Source organism: Lepidochelys kempii, chromosome 18 (assembly GCF_965140265.1).
Source record: "Lepidochelys kempii isolate rLepKem1 chromosome 18, rLepKem1.hap2, whole genome shotgun sequence".
In the NCBI taxonomy this organism is placed as follows: domain Eukaryota; kingdom Metazoa; phylum Chordata; order Testudines; family Cheloniidae; genus Lepidochelys; species Lepidochelys kempii.
The window spans coordinates 20375788-20402066 of record NC_133273.1 but is presented as its reverse complement, the minus strand read 5'-3'; the positions used below and the strand labels follow the sequence as shown (position 1 = coordinate 20402066).

Sequence of the window (26279 nt, the reverse complement as noted above, 5' to 3'; positions counted from 1 at the left end):
GGAGGGTGTAAGTGGCTCAGGAGAAGGGCTCTGTATTCCATGATCATTCTCCTCTAACTGGCTATGAAGTGGCCCAGAGAGACAATGACCAAAGTCCTTAACATACAACAACTACTTTGTGACAGGTGTGAAATGAGTTGGTTGGAGTCCATTTAGTTCCCAGAAGTTTAAGTTAGATATTAGGGTAGTAAAGCTCTGGAATAGACTTCCAAAGGAGGTTGTGGAGGTTTTTAAGAACAGGCTGAACAAACTCCTATCCAGGATGGTTTAGGTTTACCTGGTCGTGCCTCAGCACAGGGGGCTGGAGTTGATGACCTCTTGAAATGCCCTACATTTCTATGATTCTGTGAGATGCTGGTCATCCTGGCTATCTGGAAATTCCCCTGCAGAACGCAGCCACGGCTAGAAGCAGGGAGGCATCATCCTTTAGTGGAGAGGCAGCACATTAAGACTCAGGAAATCTGGTTTCTGTTCTCAGCTCTGCTGCTGACCTGTTGCGTGACCTTGGGTAAGTCACTTCACCTCTCGTTCCCCTCCCACTTCTTGTCTCTGTCTACTGCTAGCTCTATAAGGTAACAGTTTCTCTGTGTCCTTGTGCAGCACCCAGCACAATGCTGGACTCTAGACACTACTGTAAAATAAGTAATGAATAATTCAAGGAGAGATTAAAATGGCTGGGACTGTTCAGTTTAGAAAAGAGACGATTAAGGGGAGCATATGACAGAGGTCTATAAAATCATGACAAGTGTGGAGAAAGTGAATAAACAAGTGTCAGTTACCCTGTCACATAACACAAGAATCAGGGGTCATCCAATGAAATTAATAGGCAGCAGGTTTTAACCAAACATAAGGAAGCACTTCTTCACTCAACGCACTGTCAACCTGTGGAACTCATTGCCAGGGGATGTTGTGAAGGCCAAAAGTATAACTGGGTTTAAAAAAGAATGAGATAAGTTCATGGAGAATAGGTCCATCAATGGCTATTAGCCAAGTTGGTCAGGGACACAACCCCATGCTGTGGGAGTCCCTAAACTTCTGACTGCCAGAAGCTGGGACTGGATGACAGGAGATGGATCACCTGTTCATTCCTTCTGAAGCATTTGGCACCGTCTGCTATCAGAAGCCAGGATAATGGGCTAGATGGACCATTGCTCTGACTCACTCTGGCTGTTCTCATAAATGATTGTAATGGTGCTTTGGGGCTGTGGTCATCTGTTCTCTTTGGCTCATAGAGTATAATTTTCAAAAGCATGCCACTGCGGAGCCCAGGTTTCAGGCTCCACTTTGCCAGTGGGATTAGGGACCTATGTCATTTAAGCCCATTTGAAAATTTTACAATGGAGTCCTATTGACCTTGGGTCCTTAGTGTCTAAATCACTTTTGAAACTTCTCCCCATGATCGCTGCCTTGTTTCACACAGGGTTTGTTTCACACAGATGGCAAGTGGCTTGGAATGGCTCCTGGTTTAGTTCTAGTCTGGGCTAGGCTACCTAGCTGGAGAAGGCTCACATCCCATTTTCAGTCTGCTCGGCCATTTAATCCCCTGAAACCTCCCACATTAGTACTGTTGATGGGATATGTTCTGTTTCCTCTGTGTTAACCTATGGTAAATATTGTAAATGCCACCCAAATCCTGCTTACCCACGGCTGAGCTTCCCTGCTCCAAGGAGTTTGTGGGTGTTTCAGATGCATTGCTTGCTAAAAGGTTACACACCTGGCGGTAGGCAGGATGAAACAGTATCTCAGCTTTCCCCAAAGAGAGGGGCTGAGCTAATTTGGAAATGTCTCTGGCACATTCTAAGCAGAACTGTATTCTTATGGAAATCTGACTTTCATTCAGAGCAAATGTTATGACAGTAGCATCTAGAAGAAGAGAGATCATGAAAAGAAAAGGAAAACTGCTAATTGCCTTGAGGTAGCTCAGTTCCACAGCCCATGCGTTCTGGCTTATCAGCTTCCCGCTTGCTGGTACAGATGCTTGTTAAGAAGTGGACATGGTCTTTTATTGGCGCGGATCATTACAGCCCCGCAAATATTAATAAAAAGAAAAGGAGGACTTGTGGCACCTTAGAGACTAACCAATTTATTTGAGCATAAGCTTTCGTGAGCTACAGCTCACTTCGTCGGATGCATTCACACGAAAGCTTATGCTCAAATAAATTTGTTAGTCTCTAAGGTGCCACAAGTACTCCTTTTCTTTTTGCAAATACAGACTAACACGGCTGCTACTCTGAAACCTGCAAATATTAATAACATTTAGTGTGGAAGTTTGGAGCGTAACTTGAGGGTGAAAGCTTTGTAACTGAAAATGTGGATCCTCTGGCACATCTCTCCAGGCAGCTGGGCAAAAGGCTGTGCTCACTGACCTCCCAATGAAGAAAAATGTACGATGGATCCAATATAGGAACACCACTGTCATTGATCACAACCCTTAGTACATGAAGATGCTTATCGAGATTGCTTTGAAAGGAAGAAGGTGTGTGAATGAACGAGAGATTCATGTTCTGCAGCTTTCAGATGAATATATTGTACATTTCATAGCCAAATGATTGATTCTTTTGCGATCAGAGCAAAGGGAATCCTAATATCACACATTCACATGTCTTGACCTACGGCATTATACGGCGAGACAGTGAGACAGACCCATCTGGGTTATTATCCAAACCAGAGTCGTGCACATTTTCTGATTCCACCCCATCCGCTCCAACCAACTCCTTTCAGGGCTAAATGGTTCTGCTTCTGCCTCCCAGCACCCCCTCTCATCCAGGGGATTCTTTTTCCCAGTGTCCTGCCACTTGTAGGTTATATCTACCAATCCTTTAGAGGTGTCCTTCTAACTAGCTAGGGCCTGGCCATACTGGCTAAGTTGCCATATCATGTCCCTTTGGAGCTACATTAGGTAGTGTGCCTCCCTTTGCTATGTGCTAGAAAGGAATGCTGCTCTTTGCTAGGGTATAATAGAGAGGTGCTTTCAAGCCATCCCCTCTTGGTTTGGTTGCAAACACCAACAGCACCTCTGATTTCCTTGGCTGCAGTACCACACTGTTTCCTCTGACGGGTCCAGGTCCAGTTCCCACCAATGAGTGAAGGAGGAGAGGGGACCATTAGAACTTCTTAGAGAGAAGCTTTCCAGGTTTCCTAGGAAACTCAACCAAACTGCCTGATCAAAGCAATTTCATGACAAACAGCAGAAACCAAGCGAACTGCAATTGTGGGATTTCTCTTAACTGCATGCAGACATTTTCAAGGACAAAGATGCAGAAAAGGAATGCTGAGCAATCCCACTTCTGAGGGAACCTCAAATAACCTAAGAGGGTTTGGTAAATAAATAAATACAGCCACAAAAGAGAAGCTGTCACCCTTGTGAGCCTGCTGCATTGCTCTGAAAAGCAGGTCTTGCCAGTTGTCAATTTGGCAAACGTTGACTAGAAGAAGAGAGCCATCCAATGAAATAACATGAAATGGAAACTGACAAACAACCCACCAAAATGAGGGCCAACGGAATGCAAAGATGGAAGTTCAACAAAGCAAGTGTTGGAAAAACTCTAAGCTTAGACAAACTTAGAGCCAGTATCTCTGCTGGGTAAATGACCACAGCACCACTGATTTCATTAGTACCAGAAGAAACTTTGGTTCTATTCTCTTCTATATAGGCTCGTATACTGCCCTCAGCATCATGATATCTGAACACTTTCTAGTGGCATATTAAGCAATGGGATTATTGTCTGTTCTGAGTCTCTTGGGTGGTCATTTCTGTCAAGCAAAAACATTTTAACCCTTTTAATCTCCCCTACCTTTAAAATTGCAAGCAATAAAAATTAAACAGAGAAAAGAAAGTATCTAAGAGATCCATGTATTTAATGTATGGGGAAGGTAGTGTGATCCATTAGACAGGGCCCAAGCCTGGAACCCAGGAGACCTGCATTCTGCTTCCAGGGCTGCCCTGTGTGTATGGCCTTAGGCAGGTTACTGAGGACCTGATCCCAGGCTCAGTGGTGTCAACTTAAGTCTTTCCTTAAGGCCATTTTCTAGAGGATCTACTAACTCTGAGTGGTTCAGTTTTGGGTGCCCAGCTTCAGAGATCTTGGGCCTGGCTTTCAGAACTTCCACTGAATGCACCTCTCTCCTAACAGTTACATTTTCAAATGTGGCTGCTCACTTTGGTGCCCCAATTTTTCAGAGACTCTGGGTGTCAAATGAGCCAACAAAAAACAGGGGTCACATCTGAAAATTTCATATGTAGCTAGTTACAAGCTCCTCCCCCAAATCCCTTCAGGAGACCCACGTCTGCTGGGACACCTGCCGATAATCAGAAAGCAATGACAGCTAGCTGGGGAGATCCACTATGTATTGATTCATTTATTTTATCTGGGGCCAGCAACCTGTGCACAAGACTGATCTATGTAACTGCGTGTTCTTACTGGTGTTACCCTCCGCCTCCCTTCTCCATCTTTGTCACAATGTGCTTTTTGTCTTTGTAAACTCTTTGGAGAAGGGACTGCATTTGGAGAAGGGACTGCATTTGTGCATCATCCAGCACACTGGGGTCCCTCTTTCTGACTGGGAACTAAGAGCATTGCTGCAATCAAAGTATTAGACTATAACATGAATTGCAGCTACACATCCACTCTAAGCAAAGCAGCTGCTGTCTATTTTCATAGATCAGCGTTAGAGACACCTTTTCCCATATCGTCTTAGTCATCTTCAGAAATTGATTATCTCCAGCATACAGCATGCTGAAATTATTCTCCCAAGACTAATTGGCAAAGCACTTCATGTAGGAAGGCTCATCTGAGAAGTAAAATATTCCTTTGATTATATAGTGCACTCCCATTTTATTCACCAGGAGTCTTTAGCTGGCTCTGGCTTTTTGACAGGACGTTTCAAACACTGACATTATGATAATGGCAGGTAGATGGAGAACATTGGACTTGGATGATTTAGTAAATATTTTCCATCTCGGTCTCCATCCTCAGCTGCTCTTTTAAATGAATTGTAGTAGCATTCAATATGCTATGTGATGACAGCATCAGCAAAAACAAAACAGGGATTCCTGTGCTCTATGCCAGCTCAGCCACTGACTTGATGGTTTTGTATGAGCTGGTTTTGTATGAGCATCATCTATTGTTGTTTAAAGCTAAATTAGAACAAAAATACTTTGCATGTTGCTTTTTCATTCAAGGATCACAAAATACTTTGCAAAGCAGGTAAAGTTGTTTTTTGGATGAAGAGAGAAATCAGTAATTTGTCCATATTTACCAATTCAGGGCCCAGTCCTGTAACTGGATCCACACAGACACAAGGATCAGCTTGCACTGATCTAACTAAAATTGAATGCCTCTGACTTTAAATAAAACTTGTCCTGCAGCACTCCATATGTATCTCCACTAGGTGGTAGTAAATCATCCTCTATCCTTATGGAAAACTTTGGTGAAAGCTTATTTTCCCCATGTACACGTTTTAAAAACAAATAAAGTAAATTTTTTAAAAAGCTAAAACATTATTATTTTTGAATCCTTTTGAATATGATCAACAGTGTCTTTGTTTTGTTTTACTGAGTAAAATATAATTGTTGGTTAAATATCACTGAGTTCCAAGAGGCAGATGCTGTAAACGTTTTAAGGGAAAGCATTGAAGCTGTGCAGTTTTTAATTTCCTTTATTACTGAACGGGTGAAATAAATCCTAATGTTAATGGCTAAGTTTATTGCAGCTATCACTATGAGTCTGCATAGGGCGAGATCCCTTTGGACATAGCTGCTGGGTATCTGGGTGCCTCACAAGCAGTCATTAATTTTCACAACGGTGAGAGAAGGATCCTCACCCCCCCATGTTACAGTTAAGGAGCTGGGGCACACCTATTCCTCTGAAGGTCAGACAGCCGTTCTCTGGGTAATGCACACCTTGGCTGCCTGTTGATTTCAACTACTGTATTTAACTGGAGTTCTGCCTCAGACTCTACATTCTTCTTTCTCTCATTGCCTGATGTGCAAAGCCTGGTTTCTCCACCTCTGCTGGGGAACGAGGATTCCATTGATGTACAAATCCCGGCCAAGGCATTGAGTAGGGAAGTGCAAGAAACATGCCATTAGTAAAAATGCTGTCGGGAAAGCAGCTTTGGTTAGCAGCTGAGACAATCAGAGCTTGGGTGAGGGGCTGCAGGGAAATGGCTCCGGAGACTCCACGGCCGTGTGTTATTATCATGATGTAACATAGGGATATGAACCTTGCCACCATCTCTAGCGGGGTGGAATGGCTGTGAACACTTTTGTTTACCTCAGCTAGAATGGAGGTTACACTCACATCCCCAACTGAGTCTCGATTCTCTGCCTGCATCCTTGCTGCTTCCAGGGGGTAGTAATTTATGGCTGGCCTATACCACTCCTCTGTGCCAGCCAGCACATAGGGGGCTCTGCCCATTTCCCACCCATCCCAGCCATTCCCCTTCTATCTACTGCCCCAAGTCCGGATAGCTTCCGCAAGTAAGGGAGCTTCTACCCCACGTCACTGATATGTAAGTCCAAGTCACAATCTATCCCACACTATTGATACTGGCTTTTCATCCTCAGTGACAAGGGCCATTTCCATATGGAAGGTTGGAGAGACTGAAAATGCAAAAAGCCAAGCTCACAAGAGACGTGATTGCTTGTCCGTGTAACTGGCTGCATCATGTATTATCTGTGTGCAGCAGGGATGGCAGGGGTGCAGCGAACAGCTGATTCAAAATGCTGCAGCTGACAGAAACCAAACAGCTGTGTCTCTCCATGCTGGGGCAGTTCCCGCCCCAGATGTTTTCAAGGTTTCAAGTCCCCTGCAGTTATTGTAACTATAGCAAGTTCAGCAACGTGGAAGGGAGGTCAGAAATAAGTCCATTGGGGAGGAATCATTTTAGAAATTTCACTTGTGAAGTTACCATTTTCCTTCCATCATTTTTCAGACACATCAGGTTGGGGGGAGGGGATTATCAAAACAAATTATACTGTTCAAATAGGCGTTAAGAACCAATTATGCTTTCAGAGGAGACATCCAAGAGACCTTGGACAGTTACTTGATAAAAACTCCAAAGAGCAACAATCACTGGGAAAGTGAAGAGTAAAGTCTCAGTTGTCTAAGGGGCAGTCTCTGCTCACTTGGAACCATCCTATTGAGTCCATGGTATTAGCTGCAGAGTCAGACACCACTCAGCATAAAGAGGGCAGAACTAGACTTAGCAACATGATAAGGTGCAAGGAAATACAGGATGCAAATACTGATTGCAGCATCAGTGTGTGTCCGAACATTGGAGCCATAATATTTCTGGGCTTCATGTACAAAATAATCTCTTTAGTGCCCCTCACTGATTTAGTCTTTAAGGGTGAAAGCCACCTCCGTGTGGGGAGCCAGCACAACCCTATGCACCCTTAAGTCCCATTTAATTCCTCTAGTGCAGATGAAAGGCCCTGTTGAACCACTAAACACTCTGCTAATACTGGTCTCACTGAATCAAACAGCAAAATTCCTATTGAGTTCAGTGGGAAATAAGATTAGATCCTGAGGACTTGAAAGGGGTGTTTACGTTCTTGTGCACCGGGGTGAATTTTGCATTTTTTGGATAGGTTTCTTCATCACCATTCTGCTTTAACATTTTCCCCCAGCTTTCCAAACACTGGGGACCGAGCCCCAGCTCAGTCTCCTGCTATTCTACCCCAGCCTCAGAGCTGACTAGCTGACGAGCATTATGTCCTGCTACACAAGAGTTGCAAAAGGTCCACGTACCACCTAAGTCCTCTAAATAGGGCTTTTGTGGAGCAGAGCACGCTGCCTGGGGTGTGATTTCACCCACAGTGCCAATTTGGGACATGTCATACTAGAAGGCTGTAGCATCCTTTCTGTTTGATTTGCACATTTCTCTCTTGACCAGGTGGCTACGCTGAAGAGTCCCTTCTCACCAGGGCCCGATGTTATGGACACCTTGGCCAGAAGAAAACTGCGATTTTTGATTTTAATGCCATCCTGAAGGAGGACCCTAGAAATGTACAGGCCCTGAGTGGAAGGGGATTCATTTACCTTGCCCTGAACCAGCAGAAGGTATGTTGCTGTGTTGGATTCATGTCACGTGTTGCCCAGTAAATATAAAATATTTACAAGAACTATCTCAGGCTCCATGCGTCTGACCATGCCCCCACTGAAATCAATGGGAAATCTGCCATCGAATTCAAGTGGGGTGAAGGTTGGGCCCTTATACATTGATGCCTGGGCCTAAATCCATGTATATATTACACCAGTGGCTCTCAATCTTTCCAGACTACTGTACCCCTTTCAGGAGTCTGATTTGTCTTGCTACCCCTAAGTTTCATCTCACTTACAAACTACTTGCTTACAAAATCAGACATAAAAATACAAAAGTTTCACAGCCACGCTGTTACTGAAAAATTTCTTACTTTCTAATTTTTACCATATTAGAAAATAAATCAATTGGAATATAAAAATTGTACTTACATTTTAGTGCACAGTCTACAGAGCCATATAAACAAGTCATTGTCTGTATGAAATTTTAGTTTGTACTGACTTTGCTGGTCTTTTTATGTAGTCTGTTGTAACACTGGGCCAATATCTAAATGAGTGGCTGTACCCCCTGGAAGACCTCTGCGTACCCCCAGGGGTGCACATACTCCAAGGTGAGAATCACTGTATTACTCAATGTCCTGGATGGGTTGTTAGCAATGGGGCTTGAACAGAGAAGCAGATACATTAGCGCAAAAATCATAGCAGGCTCATTCACCTCTATATGTTGCCCAGCATATATAGGGGGCCAGAGCGCTGCCATACTGTGTATGTGTGGGCTTCAGTTAGCACAGCCAAGAAGCTGAAATATTATTTTAAGATCTAAAAATGTATTGTAAATGGTAAAATACATGGGCTCTGCTGCATGCAAAAGGCCTGATTCGATGTGGCCCACGGTACTTCTGTAGATTTGTTGCCCCAACCATTCACTGCCTTGGCTCCGAAGCAGAAACATGCCACTCTCAGGCAGCCTGTGATGCAAGATCAAAGCCATGGCTCAAAGTGGTATCCTGCTCTTCCTGTGTGCATGTCTATCCCTCCCCCTCCATTAAGAACTCAATTGCCTGTGTCTAGAGGAGAGGAAGGAGAACCCGTAGTCACATCCTCATTTGCGTCACTACCATGCAATCATATGCAAGGCTACAAAAAAGCTCCTCTTACATTTGTTGCTACATTGTCTGTTCCAGTGGAAAAAGAGGATAGCAGCACTTGATGCCAAACCATAATATGTCCAACACTGCTGCATCTACACAGCACATCCACTTATGATTTGTGGTAGGTCACGCTTTAGAAATTGCAGGGCTTCATTCATTATCCTCAAGTTAAGTGGCATGTCAGACATTTGTATGGTGACCAGATGTCCCGATTTCATAGGGACAGTCCTGATTTTGGGGTCTTTTTCTTATATAGGATCCTATTACCCCCCAACCCCCTGTCCCTATTTTTCACATTTGCTCTCTGGTCACCCTAGACTTTTGCCTGCATCATCTGCCTCTTGCAGGGCCAGTCTTAATAATAACAATAATAACACCCGGCTACTATATAGCACTTTCCATCAGTAGATCTCAGAGCACCACTGAACTTAGCAATATTGGAGGTACTGGGCCAGGTCCTTGGCTGTTATAAACTGGCACAACTCCATTGAATTCATTGGAGCTATGTCAATTTACATCTATTGAGCCAAATTCCGCACTCATTTACTCCTCTGCAAATCCAGAGTAATTCCATTGGCCTGAGTGGCTTAACTCTGGGTTTGTACCAGAGGAACAGAACAGAAACTGTTTCATGAGAGCAACTCCTTCCTGAATTATGTGCTTAGAACTATAAGGTCTAAATGTGTTTTCCTGCCTCCACCAGGAATATTTTTCTCTGTCTATTTATCCAATTATTTTGGCATCCACAGAGCCCTTCTCCCTCACTCTCTGCAATGGAGGAGTTGCCTCATTTTCCTCCAGCATTTTATCATGTTTTTATTGGCTGGTGGAATGCTGTGACTGCTTTTCCAGTGCACAGACTCTCACAGCCAGGGAAGCACTTTATCAAGAACGTTATTATACCTGAGCAATGCTCTGCACTCTGATCTGAGTCTCAAACCCTGTCAGGATGTTGGGAGATCACTCCTTTAGACATCCAGCCAAAAGAAGTGGTTAGCATGGTACAGGGCACATCCTGGGTTTTGGGAATGGAAAGCGATTATTTGTATATGATAGGGCCTTGAGAAGCCTTTTTTTCTACCAATTCCACACACCAGCGTAATCGTGCCAGGTTCAGACCCCACGTAAGGTTCATTCAGTTTAAGGAGTGGAGTGGTTCTCACAGACATTGTGCTGACCCTCTGCACAAGGTGAGCTTTGCCCAGTGCGGGCATTCGGTTGTGCCAAGCATGAGCCCTGTGCTGCTTCCTTCATGCTGAGTCTGGTGTAGTTCTCACACAACTGTCCCACGAAGTCCTTCCTGTAGGTTGCAGAATGAAATACCAGAGAGGAAACTCAGAGATGTGATCGAACATCCATAGAGCATCTCTCACTGATGACACAGCAACTCTCTCTGCCGGTGAAAAACTGGCAGAACTTCTAGCCATGTCCTGCCATGTATGCCGTCAGACAAAGCGCAGGCTTTATGTCAAGTTTTGTGCTTAGCTGAATAGTGCCAGACTGAGTGTGCTAGATACTAAAATCCTTGATTTAGCCACAGGTCAGCATTGGCCTAGACAGCATCCATGTAAGCCCCCTGCATATTGCCTAACCAGTGTCCCTGAGCCTTCAGTCGTGAAAAACCATCTCTAGTGGTGCAAAGATAGCTCAGGCTCCATGGCCTGTTCAATTCTTGGCCCTGAAGGGAGCCAGCTATGATATGGACACCTGTTCGCTAGGGAATGGACCAAGATCCTTCCCCCACACAGATAAATACTCAGTTCATATAAACCCCTCTGGTGGGTCTGACTAGAAATGAGCAAGGTATTGGTAGTGAAGTATTGAGGGTGTGGTCCATGGGAGTCTTTCCTTTGATTTCAGTAGGCTTTAAATGGGATCCTTAATGAATTCCCTCCCAGAAAAATTTGGATCTGGGGTGTTGGTTTGACTCCATCAATGTTTTCTATAGAATGCTTCACAACACCCTGGTGAGGGTCATCCCGATGAAGTGAGCTGTAGCTCACGAAAGCTTATGCTCAAATACATTGGTTGGTCTCTAAGGTGCCACAAGTCCTCCTCTTCTTTTTGCGAATACAGACTAACACGGCTGCTACTCTGAAACTTGCTTAGACTGTAAACTCTTGCAGATAGTGACTGTCTTTTTGCACCACGCTTAGCATGATAGAGTCCTGGTTTATGATTGGGGTCCCTAGGTAATCCTGCAATTCTAATAATAATAATAATTAGGCAAGTATTAGTATTAACATATTTTTTCTGAATCTCTAAAACGAAGCACAGAGAGGCTAAGTGACTTGCCCCAAGTCATACCTAGAGCTGAGCCAACGTTTGGCTATTCGGATGGAATTTGGCAATTTCAGATTCAGGGGTGCATTTGTGAATTTGCTCACCTCCAGTAGCTGTGTAAGTTATATGAATGTCTCCATCAAAGACATTCCAACTTGGGGGTTGGAGTATTCAAAATTCAGCAGGAAACATATGCGTGAGAGGTGAAATGAAAAGAAAGTAAATACGCTTGCCCCTCCCCACTATATTTAGTAGTATCTAGCATTTGTATCGTGCCTTAGGAATGGCATTTTCAAAAAAGCCCTCAGCCTCGGCCTAACTCTGCTCCCACTGAGGTTAATGGGAGTTGACTTCAGTGGGAGTGGTGTTTGATCAATGATAAATGCTTTTGAAACTCCACCTGCAATGTCTGAAGCACTGTACAGATGTTGACTAATTCACCTAAGTGGCGCAGCAAGTCAATGGGAGAGCTGGAAATAGAACCCAGATGTCCCAACTCTTTTGTGATTTCTCTGTTGTCCACTTCTAATCTTTAACAATTCTCCTTTTTGTAATCATGCCGCCTTTCGGCAAATAAGTAACCAACACCCTAGTCATGGGTATTGTGCAGCAGAACCACCTGTCTGACTTCAGAGCAAAATCTTGTAAAAAGTGAAAAAATTCTCTGTCAGGAGATGAACTACATGATATAAAGCCCCCTGAAAATGATCCACAGTGTTCATGTTTATTTTGGCTTGGACAGCAGTTATCAATCCATGCGAAAACCTTTCCCAAGCGAATGAACATCGGGAACATTGCATGCACATTCATTAGAAGCAGGTTTAATATCCTTTGACTTTGCAAACAAGTTGTAACCAGAAGCAGCCAAGCCTAGACGGTTTACATTGCAGAGATGTGATTTCTCCTGACAATCTTAAAATCCCTTTTTAGCCAATAGCCCCTGTGTTATTAAAACAAGACGCTGGCCTAAGCTGATCTAGTGACCCTCCTTCTGCCACATTTCATATGCTCAGAGATGTTTGTGTTTTCACAGAGTCAAGAACTAACATACCAAACATTCTTAACACTTACGAGCAGACTGCAATGTCTCATTTTGAGTACAAATGGCATTTGTGTCCAAACACTGATGTTTAGGCAAGGTATTTCACCCAATCAATCACCTTCCAAAATATAGAACAAAAAGGCCACCATCTTGGTGTAGAGTGTCCCTGTCAGCATGTTACCCATTAGTGGTACAAATAGCTGTATGGCATCTATTGGCACACTGATTTTCAGATACTGTGCTGTGGTCCAGGGAGCTATTGCTTGGAGGAGATGGTGACTCCAGGAATGATGTTATAAAGATGACGACAAAGGGTAAGGTCCCTGCGGGGAGAATGTCCAGTTTGAGGAGATCCCTGTAAATCTATGGCTGGGTAGTTCCACACGGGTTGATATCAACCCTATCAGCTCTGCATAACGTTTGAAGGGGGATTTTTGTTTGTTTGTTTTTTTAATTCTGAAGAACTGGAGCAATAATTACCATGGCATTTGCTTCAGTAATTTCTTTTGGTGGGGTGAATTCACCCCTATGCCGAGGGTGTGAGAACAAGGCCTCTGCACCTCTTACGTCTCCTTTCTTCAGTCCTGTTCTGTTCTGATGCTGGATTTACATGACCTTGTGCCACCCCTCGTCATCTATACTAATAATTCAGCTGTTTTGGTCAGATATGACTTTCCAAACCTTAGCTCCCATTTCTGATGTCCTGTCCCTTTAAATGTTTGAGAACCTCCCTTCTCCCCCGAAGTGTACAGCCTCATTTTTGTGTTGGTTTCAGGTTTGCAGCAGACATGCCAAACCCGCAGCAAAAACACAGAAATTGGGCTTGTTTTTGGCTTAATTGGCTTGTGAGTTGCTTGTTGGCTAGTAGTTTGTTGCTTGTTGCTTCTTCTTTTTTTAATTGGCACCACCAAGCAGGGGCAAGGGGGGGCAAGTAGGGGCAAGCAGGGGGAGAGAGTCAGGGGTGCACAGCAGGCCCACCACAGTCCTTGACTGCAAGCCAGGGGGGTCTAGTCACATTGAGTGTTGGGGATTTTAGGGATTGGCTTGTTTTGGCCTTGTTTTGAAATGGGATTAGCTTGATTTTTGGCTTATTGTGAAAGTTGGGGTGCTTATTTACTGCGTGAAAGTTGGCAACTGTGTTTTGAAGTCAGAACAACAAAGGAGGACAGTAGGCAGTTGTGTTTCTCTTAGCTCTCTTTGTGTCTATGTCGGTCTCCTTCCTTGCTTGGTCCAGCTATAACACCATTGATGCAAATTTTCCTTGAAGGGAATATGCTCAGGCAAGACACCATGCCCATACGTTGGGCAAGTGCCAGCTATTGGAGACAAATTGCTAACAAAATGCAATATACCTCTGTGATTCAGTTTACGGAAAATCCATTCATTGTGTTTTGGGAGATATCTGCACTTCTTTTCTGAGTATTAACAAAGAAACATACGAGTTCAAGATGCAAATTATTACAGCCTGGTCTCATAGCAGTATTTCAACTGTCCAAGGGAACTCCACCGTTATGATGTGGTTAAGGATATTACAGGAAGCCCAGGACATGGGATTCATTATAGGATCAGGGCCACTTCCTGGAAAGATGGAAACTGATCAGTGTCTTATGCAGAGACGCTAATAGAATAAGATGAGGAGGTGCTTGAAGCTGTATGATCTGTGGTTTGTTCATTAAACTTATGGGAGTAAACAAGTAAACAGATACTTGGACCAACATCATAGACTTTCATATAGACAGACCCTCCTGCTTTTTATCCAAAGCATTCAGATCAAGTCAAGAACTGTCTCTTTGATTTGTTTTGTTTTTCCCCATTGGAAGAAAGATGCTTATTTCTAACAACTGGCCCCTCTTCCGGATGAATATTTTAAAAATACTGTACTGTTGATGGCTTGTGACTATACCTTTTTCAGTCTTACTCAAAAATTTCAATAAAATGTAAGTGTTTTTTTTGAACAAAGTGCCAACTGGTATGTTTTCTTTAAAAAAAAAAAGTCAGTGAAAATATTTTAATAGATTACACATTCCCTTGTAAACTTGCAGCCCAAAAATTGCACCACCCTCAGAGTGCCAGAACTAGAAAGTGAAACTGACTAGAATCTTATAAACAAATGTGAAATTGAGTCATCTTAATTTCATTGTGCAACAGCAGTGAAATGCAAATAGAATCATAGAATCATAGAATATCAGGGTTGGAAGGGACCCCAGAAGGTCATCTAGTCCAACCTCCTGCTCGAAGCAGGACCAATTCCCAGTTAAATCATCCCAGCCAGGGCTTTGGAACTAAATAGGAACTAAACAGACCTGCAGCCCTCAAATGAATATTTACTGACTCTTTATGAAGCTTATTTCTTGTGATTTATATTCAGAAGCATCCTTCCAGGCTGAGAAGTTCATAGAATTAGGCACATCAGTAAGTTCTGTAGAATTGGGTGTTAAACAATGATGTCAGTTAGAATCTGACCACTCTTTTAGGGTTAGTAATCTAAGGGGTTATTAGTGAGAAATTTTAAAGTCATGTAATTAGTATTTTTGTTACAGCTGTGTCCCTTTAACCCCAGGGGTCTGTAGCTGTGAAGGGTGAGATTGCACATTTGCTGAATGCTTTGGGCAAGGGGCCGTGCACATCTGCAGCACCCCAGGAGGAGATCTGGGAAGTAAACGTGACTCAGTCTCAGCTCCTTCCCTGATGCTCTTTTTCTCACACAGGGAAATCATTTGCACCACCGCTTTACTGGTGCAGCTGACTTCCTCACCACGCCCAGCCAGTTCCATTGCCTGGCACATGGAGGCAAAGGAACTAACATTCCAACTATCTTCAGCCTTTCCCCATCTACCTGCTCAGAGACAGTTCAAGGCAGCCCCACCTTTATCTCCTCATCCCTATGGCCCAGCCATGATATGGGGAGTGCTAGCATGGCTATCTAGGGAGGCCAACGGGGGAGATGTTTTACTCCCCCTTACTCTCCTGCATGGCTGTGATAGGGCCAGATTATGTCCCAGCCTAAGTATTTAGAAATTCTATCATGACCCACTCCAGTACCCCTATTAAATAGTAATGATGCTTTGCATTTATAAAGCATTTAATCCCAGGAGCTCAAGGTGTTCCGCAGAGGTTAATTAATCAACCCTCACAACTCCCTTCATGAGGTAGGGCTGTATTTATCATCCCCATTTTACAAATGGGGAAACCAACTCCCAGAGAAGTTAAGTGATTTGCACAAGTGTCATTAAGTAAGTCAGCAGCAGAGTAGGGAAGAGACTCCATGCCAGAACTCCTGACTTTCAGTCTCATGCTCAAACCACTAGATCATGCTCCCTTTCCATACAAATTGTGGCTGTACAGAGATAGGCATCCAGCAATCTGAATTGCTGTTTGCTTGTTACAGTGAATATGCTTGTCCATGTAAAAGAAAGCTTGGAGAAAATAATAAAAACCAGCTGCCTAATCTGATCCTTTGCTGGATAAAAGCTTGGACCTGATGCAGCGTGTACTAATTTTGTCAAGGACTTGAGACCGAGGAAAGAGAAAAAAAATAAAAGATGCCATTAAGATAAGAAAGTTTCAGAAACAAATCTCTGGACTTGCTGTCTAGTTCGCAGTACTGCTTTGAGCTCCATCTGTTCCAATTCTCCATGTGCTGTCTGCTTTCCCCTTCAAGGTCTTCGGAAGGTCTGCTTTCAATTTCAGCAAGATGTTTCATAGCCCATTGGGTGGTCATCTCAACTGCTTGTTAAAAGCCTGCCATTTCCCAAATGTTCAGAGTATAAAACAGCAAATGGGTATTTTCACTGCACCATTGTAACTCCTTTAAAACCCAATTTGCAAAACACTTGCGTGGACATTAGGGAAACCAGGGGCAGGGGAACAAGTGGATTTCATCTCCAATTTAGGCAAGAAATAGTGTTATGATTATTAAAGCTAGGAGTGTATGTTCGGTGCCAGATAAGAGGAAAAGCCTCACACTTGAGGAGCCCACACTTTAAGGCTCTGAGCCCGCAAGCAGTTTCATAAGAGGGGAACCCTGCCGCCATAGAGAACAGCTTGCCTAGCATTATTTACCTGCCGAGGCCAGTGGAAGCAGATTTTGCATCTGCTTGCAAAGCTTTGCAGAATGATAGGCACAGAGGAAAATTTCAAAGGGTAAAAGTCACCCCTACGCAGACGCCCCACGCAAGACCTGTGCCCCACTTAATTAATTAATCGAACTGATGTATAGGTCTTGTGCTAGCCTCCTATCCGGGAATGAATTTCACCCATACTGTATAAGATTCTCCCAGGCTCTGGGTATGAGCCCTTATGCCAGATATGAATACACTACACAGAAATTATTCAATAAAATGTGCTAGAGAATGTAGGGCAAGTGGCTAAGCTTGCCAAATGGAACTGCCCTTTCTACATCATTCCCAGCCTTCCTACATTAACCACCGCAGATAAGGACAGGCACATTCTGTGTAGCAGTGCTTGTAAGTACAATTGCCATGGAGACCAGGAATCTAGTTAAAGCTGGAGAGTGCATTAGCTCCACTTGTGGCTGGAATAATACCGTCAGGGCAGGCATCACATGATGGTGCTTACACATGGTCTTCCGAATTCTTTTTATTAGCGTGCGAGCAAATGGTCAGTCTTGGGAAGACATGCTGTGTTGCTGTTAGTTTGTAATCAGTCAAGGTTCTGCAGAAGAGGATCTTGGAGAGGGAGCTAGGTCAGCAGCAGCTGAGTTTGCTGTCTGCCTCAGACTCTGATCGCAGTCAGTTCCTGAGGCAGAAGAAGAGGCAGCAATACTTTGCATTCTTAGAGCCCTTAGCAAACATTAAAGGCACGTCTACACTGAGTTAAAAGACCCGCGGCACTGTCATGGCTGGCCCGGATCAGCTGACTTAGGCTCACGGGGCTTCAGCTGCAGGGCTATAAAATTGTAGATGTTTGGACTTGGGCTGGAGCCCAGGTTCTGAGACCCTGCAAGGGAGGAAGGTCTCAGAGCCCAGGCTCCAGCCAGAGCATCTGCACTGCAATTGGATAGCCCTGTAGCCGGAGCCCCACAAGCCCAAGTCAGCTGACCTGAGGTGTGAGACTCGGAGGCATAGGTTTTTTTATTTCAGTGTAGACAAAACATTAGTAAGCCTCAGAACAACCTTGTGGGGTAGACAGATATTACTGGTATACCAAAAGGGATAAACTGAGGCACAGAACAAATAAATGACTTGATAACAATATTAGATAGTGAGTGATGGCCCAAACTTGAACCCAAATGTCCTAGCTCCCAAGTCCCTTGCATGAATCACCTTGCAACATTCCCACCGCTCAATGGATGGACCAGTACCGTTACGTAGCACTCTGGACATTCTCTGTTCTGGGACTAACAGAGCTAGGTTACGTTTACAGACAGATTCCATGAATGTGTTAAGGACAGCGTAGAGGTGATAGGAGAAATACTCCCTCCCAGACCCTACCAAAGGAGACCGTTATGAAGGTGATTTCAAAAAAACTCTTTATGAATGTTAACCAGAATTGATATAGAAAATGTTGTTATTAATTGGCCTTTAAATGCAAAATATTCCACATAAAAGGCCCCCACTGGTTGTCTAATGATAGTCCCATGATTGCTTGCTTGCTTCCTTTTCAAGATAGCAGGCACATCACAATAAGCAATAGGCTTTAATTTTGCAAGTCAGATTACATATTGAATGGTTGATTGAAATGGAAGGCATTTGTTTCTTTGGTTTATAAACTAATTTAAAAAGCTTTAATTAAATACCATTTTGGCTTTGGAAAAAAATTTTAAGGGAGCATAAAAGTGACCTGTAATGGTCTTGTTCAATCTAATTAAAACTTTTCAAACAGTGTTTTTCTAATGGACAGCATGGTGGAGGAACAATCTATTCCAGCCTACCAGAGGAATAAGCTCCTTGCTTCTCATTCCCTTTGTCCTCTACTATATCTCTCCTAGCCATGGTGGTGGGGGGTGTCTGGTTGGACTCATACTGAGATTTGGGAGACACCCAGAGAGAGAATCTACCAGGACTGGAATTCTAATGAATCCGGGGGTCATCAGACACCCATCTGACTCGCACAGTTATGCTGTATTTCCTCCGCTCTCCTTGTCTACCCAAAGTGTGAGCAAGGTGAAGAAGACCTTTAAAGCTGGTGGGCTTGACTGCCATTGGATCAATGCGCTGACCCATTGAATGGCAGTGAACACCGTGGTGAGGTATTTTAGCTGGTTCTTTCACATGCACATACCCTATCAGGCCGCCTGGACACAGCAGAATGTCAGACACGAAGGGTATGTCTACACTGCAGACTTACCCCTTCACCCCGAGGCTTGAGACTCCAAGCTGGAACATCCACACTGTTATTTCTAGTGTGCTAGCTTGGACCTGTCTAGTGCTAGATAGACATATGCTAGTAATGGGGGAGATACTCAGTTGCGGTGTAGACATACCCACAGTCCACACTACTGATGGCTCCATTTAGGCAGCAGCTCAGCAGGTCACTAGTAAGAACTTCTATTCCTTCTATCTCTTGACTGCAAAATTAGGACTCTGATTATGTAGCTTATTCCTTTCTCAGAAATAACATTTTGTCCTTCTCTTGCACCTCACATCTGAAGATCTCAAAGCACTTTACAAGCAGTAAGAAGAAAAGGAGGACTTGTGGCACCTTAGAGACTAACCAATTTATTGGAGCATGAGCTTTCGTGAGCTACAGCTCACTTTCTCGGATGCATACCGTGGAAACTGCAGCAGGCTTTATATATACACAGAGAATATGAAACAATACCTATTCCCACCCCACTGTCCTGCTGGTAATAGCTTATCTAAAGTGATCATCAGGTGGGCCATTTCCAGCACAAATCCAGGTTTTCTCACCCTCCACCCCCCCACACAAATTCACTCTCCTGCATGACAATCAAGTTGGGCTATTTCCTGCACAAACATTTGTGCAGGAAATAGCCCAACTTGATTGTCATGCACATTGTGTAAAGAGTTGTCACTTTGGATGGGCTATCACCAGCAGGAGAGTGAATTTGTGTGGGGGGGTGGAGGGTGAGAAAACCTGGATTTGTGCTGGAAATGGCCCACCTGATGATCACTTTAGATAAGCTATTACCAGCAGGACAGTGGGGTGGGAATAGGTATTGTTTCATATTCTCTGTGTATATATAAAGCCTGCTGCAGTTTCCACGATATGCATCTGAGGAAGTGAGCTGTAGCTCACGAAAGCTTATGCTCTAATAAATTGGTTAGTCTCTAAGGTGCCACAAGTACTCCTTTTCTTTTTGCGAATACAGACTAACACGGCTGTTACTCTGAAACCTTTACAAGCAGTAGTTCATCGAATCTGAGAACCCTCCATGAGGTTAATAATAGTGTGATCCCAGTATTGCAGATGGGGAAATTGAGGCCCAATAAGGCTAAGCAGCTTGCCCAAGATCCCACAGTGTGCCATTGTCAGATTTGGGAATAGAAGTCACTCGAGAGTGGCAAATTATTAACACATTATTATATTGTTGTTATTATTATTATTAGCTCTTGTTTTCCATGTAGGAGGCGGTGCAGGATTTGACTTCAGCCCTCAAAGAGGATGCAGCAGTGGTAATCCCAGAGATCCTATCCTTAAAGCATGAAGCCCAAGTGCTCATCACTCAGTGGCTACTTGACCACTGCAGGACTGTGTTAACCGAACTTGTTGCCGATAAGGACCTTCCAAAGGAAGAGACTCTCAAGGATCTCATTGTGATTGGTGGATCTTTAATCAAAATTAACAGCAAGGAAGCAAGATGTCACATCTTATATACAGACATCTTAATTGCAGTTGGTAAGTTCTTTTCCTCCTGTACAGTACATCATTTTAACTGTAAGAGTTCAGTTATTGATACCATGATACTATGCAGCCCCATGTACCCCCAAAGTACTTTAGATACGCTGCATGCAGGAATCACTTTGCCTACTGTGGGGAATGTCGAGATTCTTGGGATAGAAGACAGCAAGTGTTACGCAGCCACACTATACGACTGTTTAGGAGAGAAATGTCAGAATATTTCATCGCCCTGGAACAGCAGGTGAATGTAAGGAGGCAGAAGGTGATAACTCAATGGGACTAGAATGGGACTGGACATTGAGGCTAACATCCCACCTCTTGGGAAAAGGCTATGAAATCTTCATTGGTCATGACCTCAGTGTTATGTTTCTTCCAAGAGAGCACTGGAATGGGAATGGTGCCTATTATCACCGTGCAAGGTCATCACCGGTGCTGACCCAGAAGCCATCACCAGCTACACTTCAGACAGGGTCCTTCTTTTGGGACCTCCCAACCTAACTACTGAACAGGCTCATTGGTATTTACTCTTATGGAGGGGCCAGTGACAGCTCCATAGTTAAAGCTGAGTTGAGTTCTGCACCAAAAGGAGGGATTATGTAACATCTGACTAGTGCCAGTGTGGTGCTCAGTGTTGAACATAGATGAGACCTGGTCCCTTTCAGTCCCAAAGCTTAACAGGTTAGAGCTGGCATGATCATAGTCAGATCATAGTGAGTCACAGTGAACTGGTTGAGAAAGTCACATTTTTTTATACTGATGAAAACAAAGGAAATGTTTAGAAGACCCAAGACAATCAGACGTGGTTACAGATTCTCAGTTAGTTGTTCCATAGTAACCAATTAACTTACAAAAGAACTCCAAATGCTTAACATCTGTTGCCATAGTCTAAAAGTTGATTATTGCAAGTAGAAGGTGAAAATCAGTACCTTCAGTGCCATCTTAGAACAATAGAGTGATTTGGCTGTAACACTGATATAACTGTTGTAGGTTTCCTTGGTGTATCTTTCTGGATTGGGTTTATGATATTTAGTCACTTTATTGGTATTGACCAACAGGGAGGTATGAGGATGCCCTTCTACATCTTCAGGAGTCATTTGGCCAGGCTATAGCCGACAAATCTGCCAATGCTCGACTTGCTGTGCTGCAACTGAAGAGGAGAAACATGCTGCCGGCTGCTCGCTCCTTGAGCACTTTAGCTGAGAAAGGCCACGGGGAGCTGGGATTCCTCTTGAACTTTTTAGATGCTAAGCAACGACAGAACCTCTCTCAGGTACATCTTTCTTTGAGGCCTCCTCTAAAGCCACAATAAACAAATCTGCTTTGGGAGCCTTGTGCAGCCTGCTTATGGCTTGGGAAAGAGACAAAATTAGGCTCAGCATGGTGGGTAACATATGGACTTTTTTTGTTAATTAGCACTGGCCCCTGTGATTTGCAGAACTCCAAGATTGCAGAGGCATGAGAGGGGGTTAAATAACGGAGGCATGAATAGTTGCCTTCCTCCTTCTCCTCCTTCTTGATTCTGGAGGGGAGATTGAGTCTCAGTTGGAACCCAATGACTGTTGTTATTACTTGAGTATAATCAGTGATCCTGATTCGGTCTCTACTGAGTCACCAGCACCTCCTGCACCATTCCAAGTCACCATCCTTGGAAGTCTCCACTCCAAGTGTTGACCAACCCTGACCCTATTTAGTTCAAATACTATGGTGACAAGGGCCATGTGGGTGGAAGGGTGAAATGGACCAATAGATAGAAATTTAACAAGACCATTGCCCAAGGTATTGCATGCATCAGGGCATCACTTATTCTGAAAAGTGATAAACCAGGAGAAGGTCAGTCTGATGATGAGCAGTGCTAATATTCACTTGAGCATCTGCAATTCCAATTACCCAGAAGCTCTGTGTTCTGAGAATGCTCCTTCCTAATCAGAATCAGTTTGCTTCCTTTTATTCAATTTGTGGACTGTGGTTTGCGTGTGCTCTGGTGGGAAGCTATATTGTTATGCTTTCTCCTGGGTTATAAAACAAGCAACACGCTGATACTCTAAATGCATCTTGAGGGGAGTACTTGTATGTATTTTAGTGAACCAGCAGGAGGACATAAGTAAACAAGTATTAATTTACCAGTCCCTAGATACACTCCATTACCATGAAAAAAGCCTCTCTCCTCTGGATCACATGCAATGTTCACTCTGCTGGGGGAAGAGCTAGGAGATATTAGAAGTAATTTGCAACCATCAACAATATAAAGAAGATAAATGTGCAATCAAGTGTTTCTGTGGAGACCCAAGAGTAGGTGCCTGTCAGTGAAGATAAGGTTTAGAGCTGAATTCCCCAAGTGGCCAGGTCACTCTGTCTGCATGGGAGTCTCACCGCTATATCCCTGCTCACTGCTTTGAAAGCACAGGAGTTCCTTCGAGTTGCTGTTAAGAAAAATGTACTTTTTGCACCGTTTAAACCAGCCTGACTTTTGGGGCACTCAGTGGTGCTACAGATAATGAAATCTTCAGAAGCGGGAGAGAAGCTTTTTTCTGCCTTTTGTGGGCAGCTTTGGCAATGGGTCAGAACGAAACCTTTGCCAGGGGCTGATTTAATCTGAAATATTCCTCTCCCCTGCCAGAGATGAGGCAGCTGGGCTGGTTTCAAAGAAGCAAGTTGATAGGAGTATTAAAAATAAAACAAGACTCTCTTAATATTTTGTTTGTAATCTCACGGACAGAGGAACTGGGTGCACATTTGGACCTCAGCCACTTCGAGGTCTTTCCACAGAACACTTGTCTTGACTGCAGAAGGGTTACTTGCTGCAGTTATTTTTATTAGTGATTAGCCCAGAATAAAACTTGTGAACTAAGCACCCCCAGATGGTTCAGTGATTGAAATCCCCACTGGGCTGTTTTCCAGGTGTTTTACCTGTAAACCCTTGTTGGGCACACATGGTAATTTAAGTACCTGTGTGTGTAAGGGAGTTCTTGGTAAAAGCACAGAAACTATTGGACACACTTTGTGCTAAAATAAGTAAAAGAGGACCTCAAAGTGCTTTACAAAGATGAATCAGTTCATCCTAATTAAACCCCTGGTGGGGTTGGTTCCATTGTTATCTCCAGTTTATAAAATGGGAAACTGAGACATAGAACTATTCAGTGAGTCACCCAAGGTCACAAAGGGAATCAGTAGCAGAGCTGGAAATAGAGCTGAGGAGTCCTGATTCCCCCAATACCTGCTCTAACTACTCGTACTGCACACATTGATTCTGAAGTGTTTGGGGGGACAAAGGGTGTTATAGAAATATGTCGTTGTTATCCTGGAGTCTGGTCCAACAAGTTAAAAACAAATTAAAAGCTATCTGCATGAGAAAGGGTGGAGAAAAGAGCTCTCCTGACACTTGTCAGAAGAGAAGCCCTTATTAAAAACTTAAAAAGCAAAGGAATTACAAATAATAAAACCCTCCCACTACAAAGGGTATTTACAGTCAAGGAATCCGGGTGCTGAGGAGTCTGAAAATAGCAGAAAGGTCACTTGCGCCTAAGAGACTGAAAGATTGTTTTGACTCCAGAAGGTCAGAGAAAAGGAGCTTGCTGTGTCCGACCCTGCAATTTCTGATGTCAGAGGTTAAACATTTATTGCTGGTTGCCAGCTGTTGGTTTTTCCCCTGGGCTATTTGCAACTGCATCCCCGCAGAAATACTTTCAGGGCCCAATGGAGCCCCATTGTGAGCTGGTGCGATTCCAGCAACATCTGAAACTGGCCCTCAGTGTTAGGCAGCATGCTGGCCCATTCCACACACTATTGTGTGCAGGAAAACTCAAAATTGGCTTTGGGAGCAGTGCTAGTCATTTGGGAAAACAGAGGTTTTGATTTGGTTTTCAAAGAAACCTAGGGGATTTAGACACATACGTCCTGTTGAAATTCAAAGCCCCAAACTGCTTTGAAAATCTCTACTAAAGCCTTATGCTTCTGTCCTCTTTCAGATTGTTATTATCTGCATATGGAGTTGACAGTCTGCTCTCACCCTAATTTTTCCTGATGCAAACATTTAAACAGTTGAGGTCATGTTGGTGATGCGAAAAAAGAAAGATGTTTCTTGACTGCAAAGCAACTTGCTGTAAAGCAAAGTTAAGCCTGCTTTCCATGGTTTTTTCTGCACTCCCTTTCTGTAGTTGCTTTATAAGTGTCTTTGTTCAGAAGCAGCTGTACAAACTGGGCTGCTAATTAGTGTGTTTCATCTGTACTGTACATTCAAATGGGCCCTCTACCATTCCTTTATAATAAACTAGTGACTAGGCAGCTCGCAAGATCATGATCACCATGTTTATTCCAGTAGTGGAAACAGAATAGTATAATTTAGTTCTCAGAAACTCTTCCTGTGAGTTTGGTTGAGGGGAGTAATCCATAATTTCCCACCAACCAGCTTGTTTAGATCCAGCAATGTCAGAGATCCCTGCTTTCTGTCTGAAGGAGTCAAAGCAGAAACTTACTTAACAATCGGAGCTGCCTCTGCTGTATTGAGCTTAACCTGACTCCTGCTCGACAAAGTTCAATGCAAAGTTAGTCAATAAAGATTGGCGCTAACTGGAAAAGGTCTTCACGACAGCAACAGAAATGTGCAGAGGTGGTTTCTCTGTCACTGAGAAAATATTTATCCTTAAAAGGGTGGAGCATTGTCTATTAAATGTACAAACATGTATTTCAAAGAAATGCCCTGTGCTTTTTAGGGCAATGTGATCTAGCACTCACAGGAAAAATTCTGTTGTGTTAGGATGCTCCTGACATAAAGCTGTGGGCTTTTTTGGTTCCTGGTTCTATCTTGACCTTCTGTTAAAATCTGGCAGCTAAGCCCTGGTCTACACTAGGACTTTAGGTAGAATTTAGCAGCATTAAATCGATGTAAACCTGCACCCGTCCACACAATGAAGCCCTTTATTTCGACTTAAAGGGCTCTTAAAATCGATTTCCTTACTCCACCCCTGACAAGTGGATTAGCGCTTAAATTGGCCTTGCCGGCTCGAATTTGGGGTACTCGAATTTGGGGTACTACCAGTCGTATTGCACCGTCTGCTGCCAGAAGGCAATGGGTTGCTGCTACTGTGCAGCAAAGCCGTACCACATCTGCCAGCACCCAGGAGACATAGGGTGACGGTTACCTGAGCGGGCTCCATGCTTGCCGTGGTATGGCGTCTGCACAGGTAACTCAGGAAAAAAGGCGTGAAATGATTGTCTGCCCTTGCTTTCACGGAGGGAGGGAGGGAACGGGGGCCTGACGATACGTACCCAGAACCACCCGCGACAATGTTTTAGCCCCATCAGAGTGCTCCATTGTGACTGCTCTGGACAGCACTCTCAGATGCCCGATTGTTTGCCGTTGCTCTGACGCCGGGAGGGGCGACTGAGGACACGGCTTACAGGGTTGGCTTCAGGGAGCTAAAATCAACAAAGGGGGTGTCTTTACATCTAGGAGTCAGCGCGGTCACGTGAGTGATCAGGGCATGGACACAGATTTCTCTGAAAGCATGGGCCCTGCCAATACATGCATCATGGTGCTAATGGGGCAGGTTCATGCTGTGGAACGCCGATTCTGGGCTCGGGAAACAAGCACAGACTGGTAGGACCGCATAGTGTTGCAGGTCTGGGACAATTCCCAGTGACTGCGAAACTTTCGCATGCATAAGGGCACTTTCATGGAACTTTGTGACTTGCTTTCCCCTGCCCTGAGGCGCATGAATACCAAGATGAGAGCAGCCCTCACAGTTGAGAAGCGAGTGGCGATAGCCCTGTGGAAGCTTGCAACGCCAGACAGCTACCGGTCAGTTGGGAATCAATTTGGAGTGGGCAAATCTACTGTTGGGGCTGCTGTGATGCAAGTAGCCCACGCAATCAAAGATCTGCTGATATCAAGGGTAGTGACCCTGGGAAATGTGCAGGTCATAGTGGATGGCTTTG

At 44.0% G+C, this 26279-nt stretch overlaps 1 protein-coding gene across 1 annotated transcript in view; it reads left to right on the top strand.

The window, feature by feature from the left end:
* Positions 1-26279, top strand: part of TTC34 (tetratricopeptide repeat domain 34) — a 49029-nt gene that overhangs the window by 10757 nt on the left and 11993 nt on the right. Inside the window, exons 5-7 of the mRNA XM_073316853.1 lie at positions 7900-8066; positions 20072-20342; positions 21401-21615. Of these exons, the coding sequence (XP_073172954.1) occupies positions 7900-8066; positions 20072-20342; positions 21401-21615 (653 nt within the window). The remainder of the gene's footprint in view (positions 1-7899; positions 8067-20071; positions 20343-21400; positions 21616-26279) is intronic.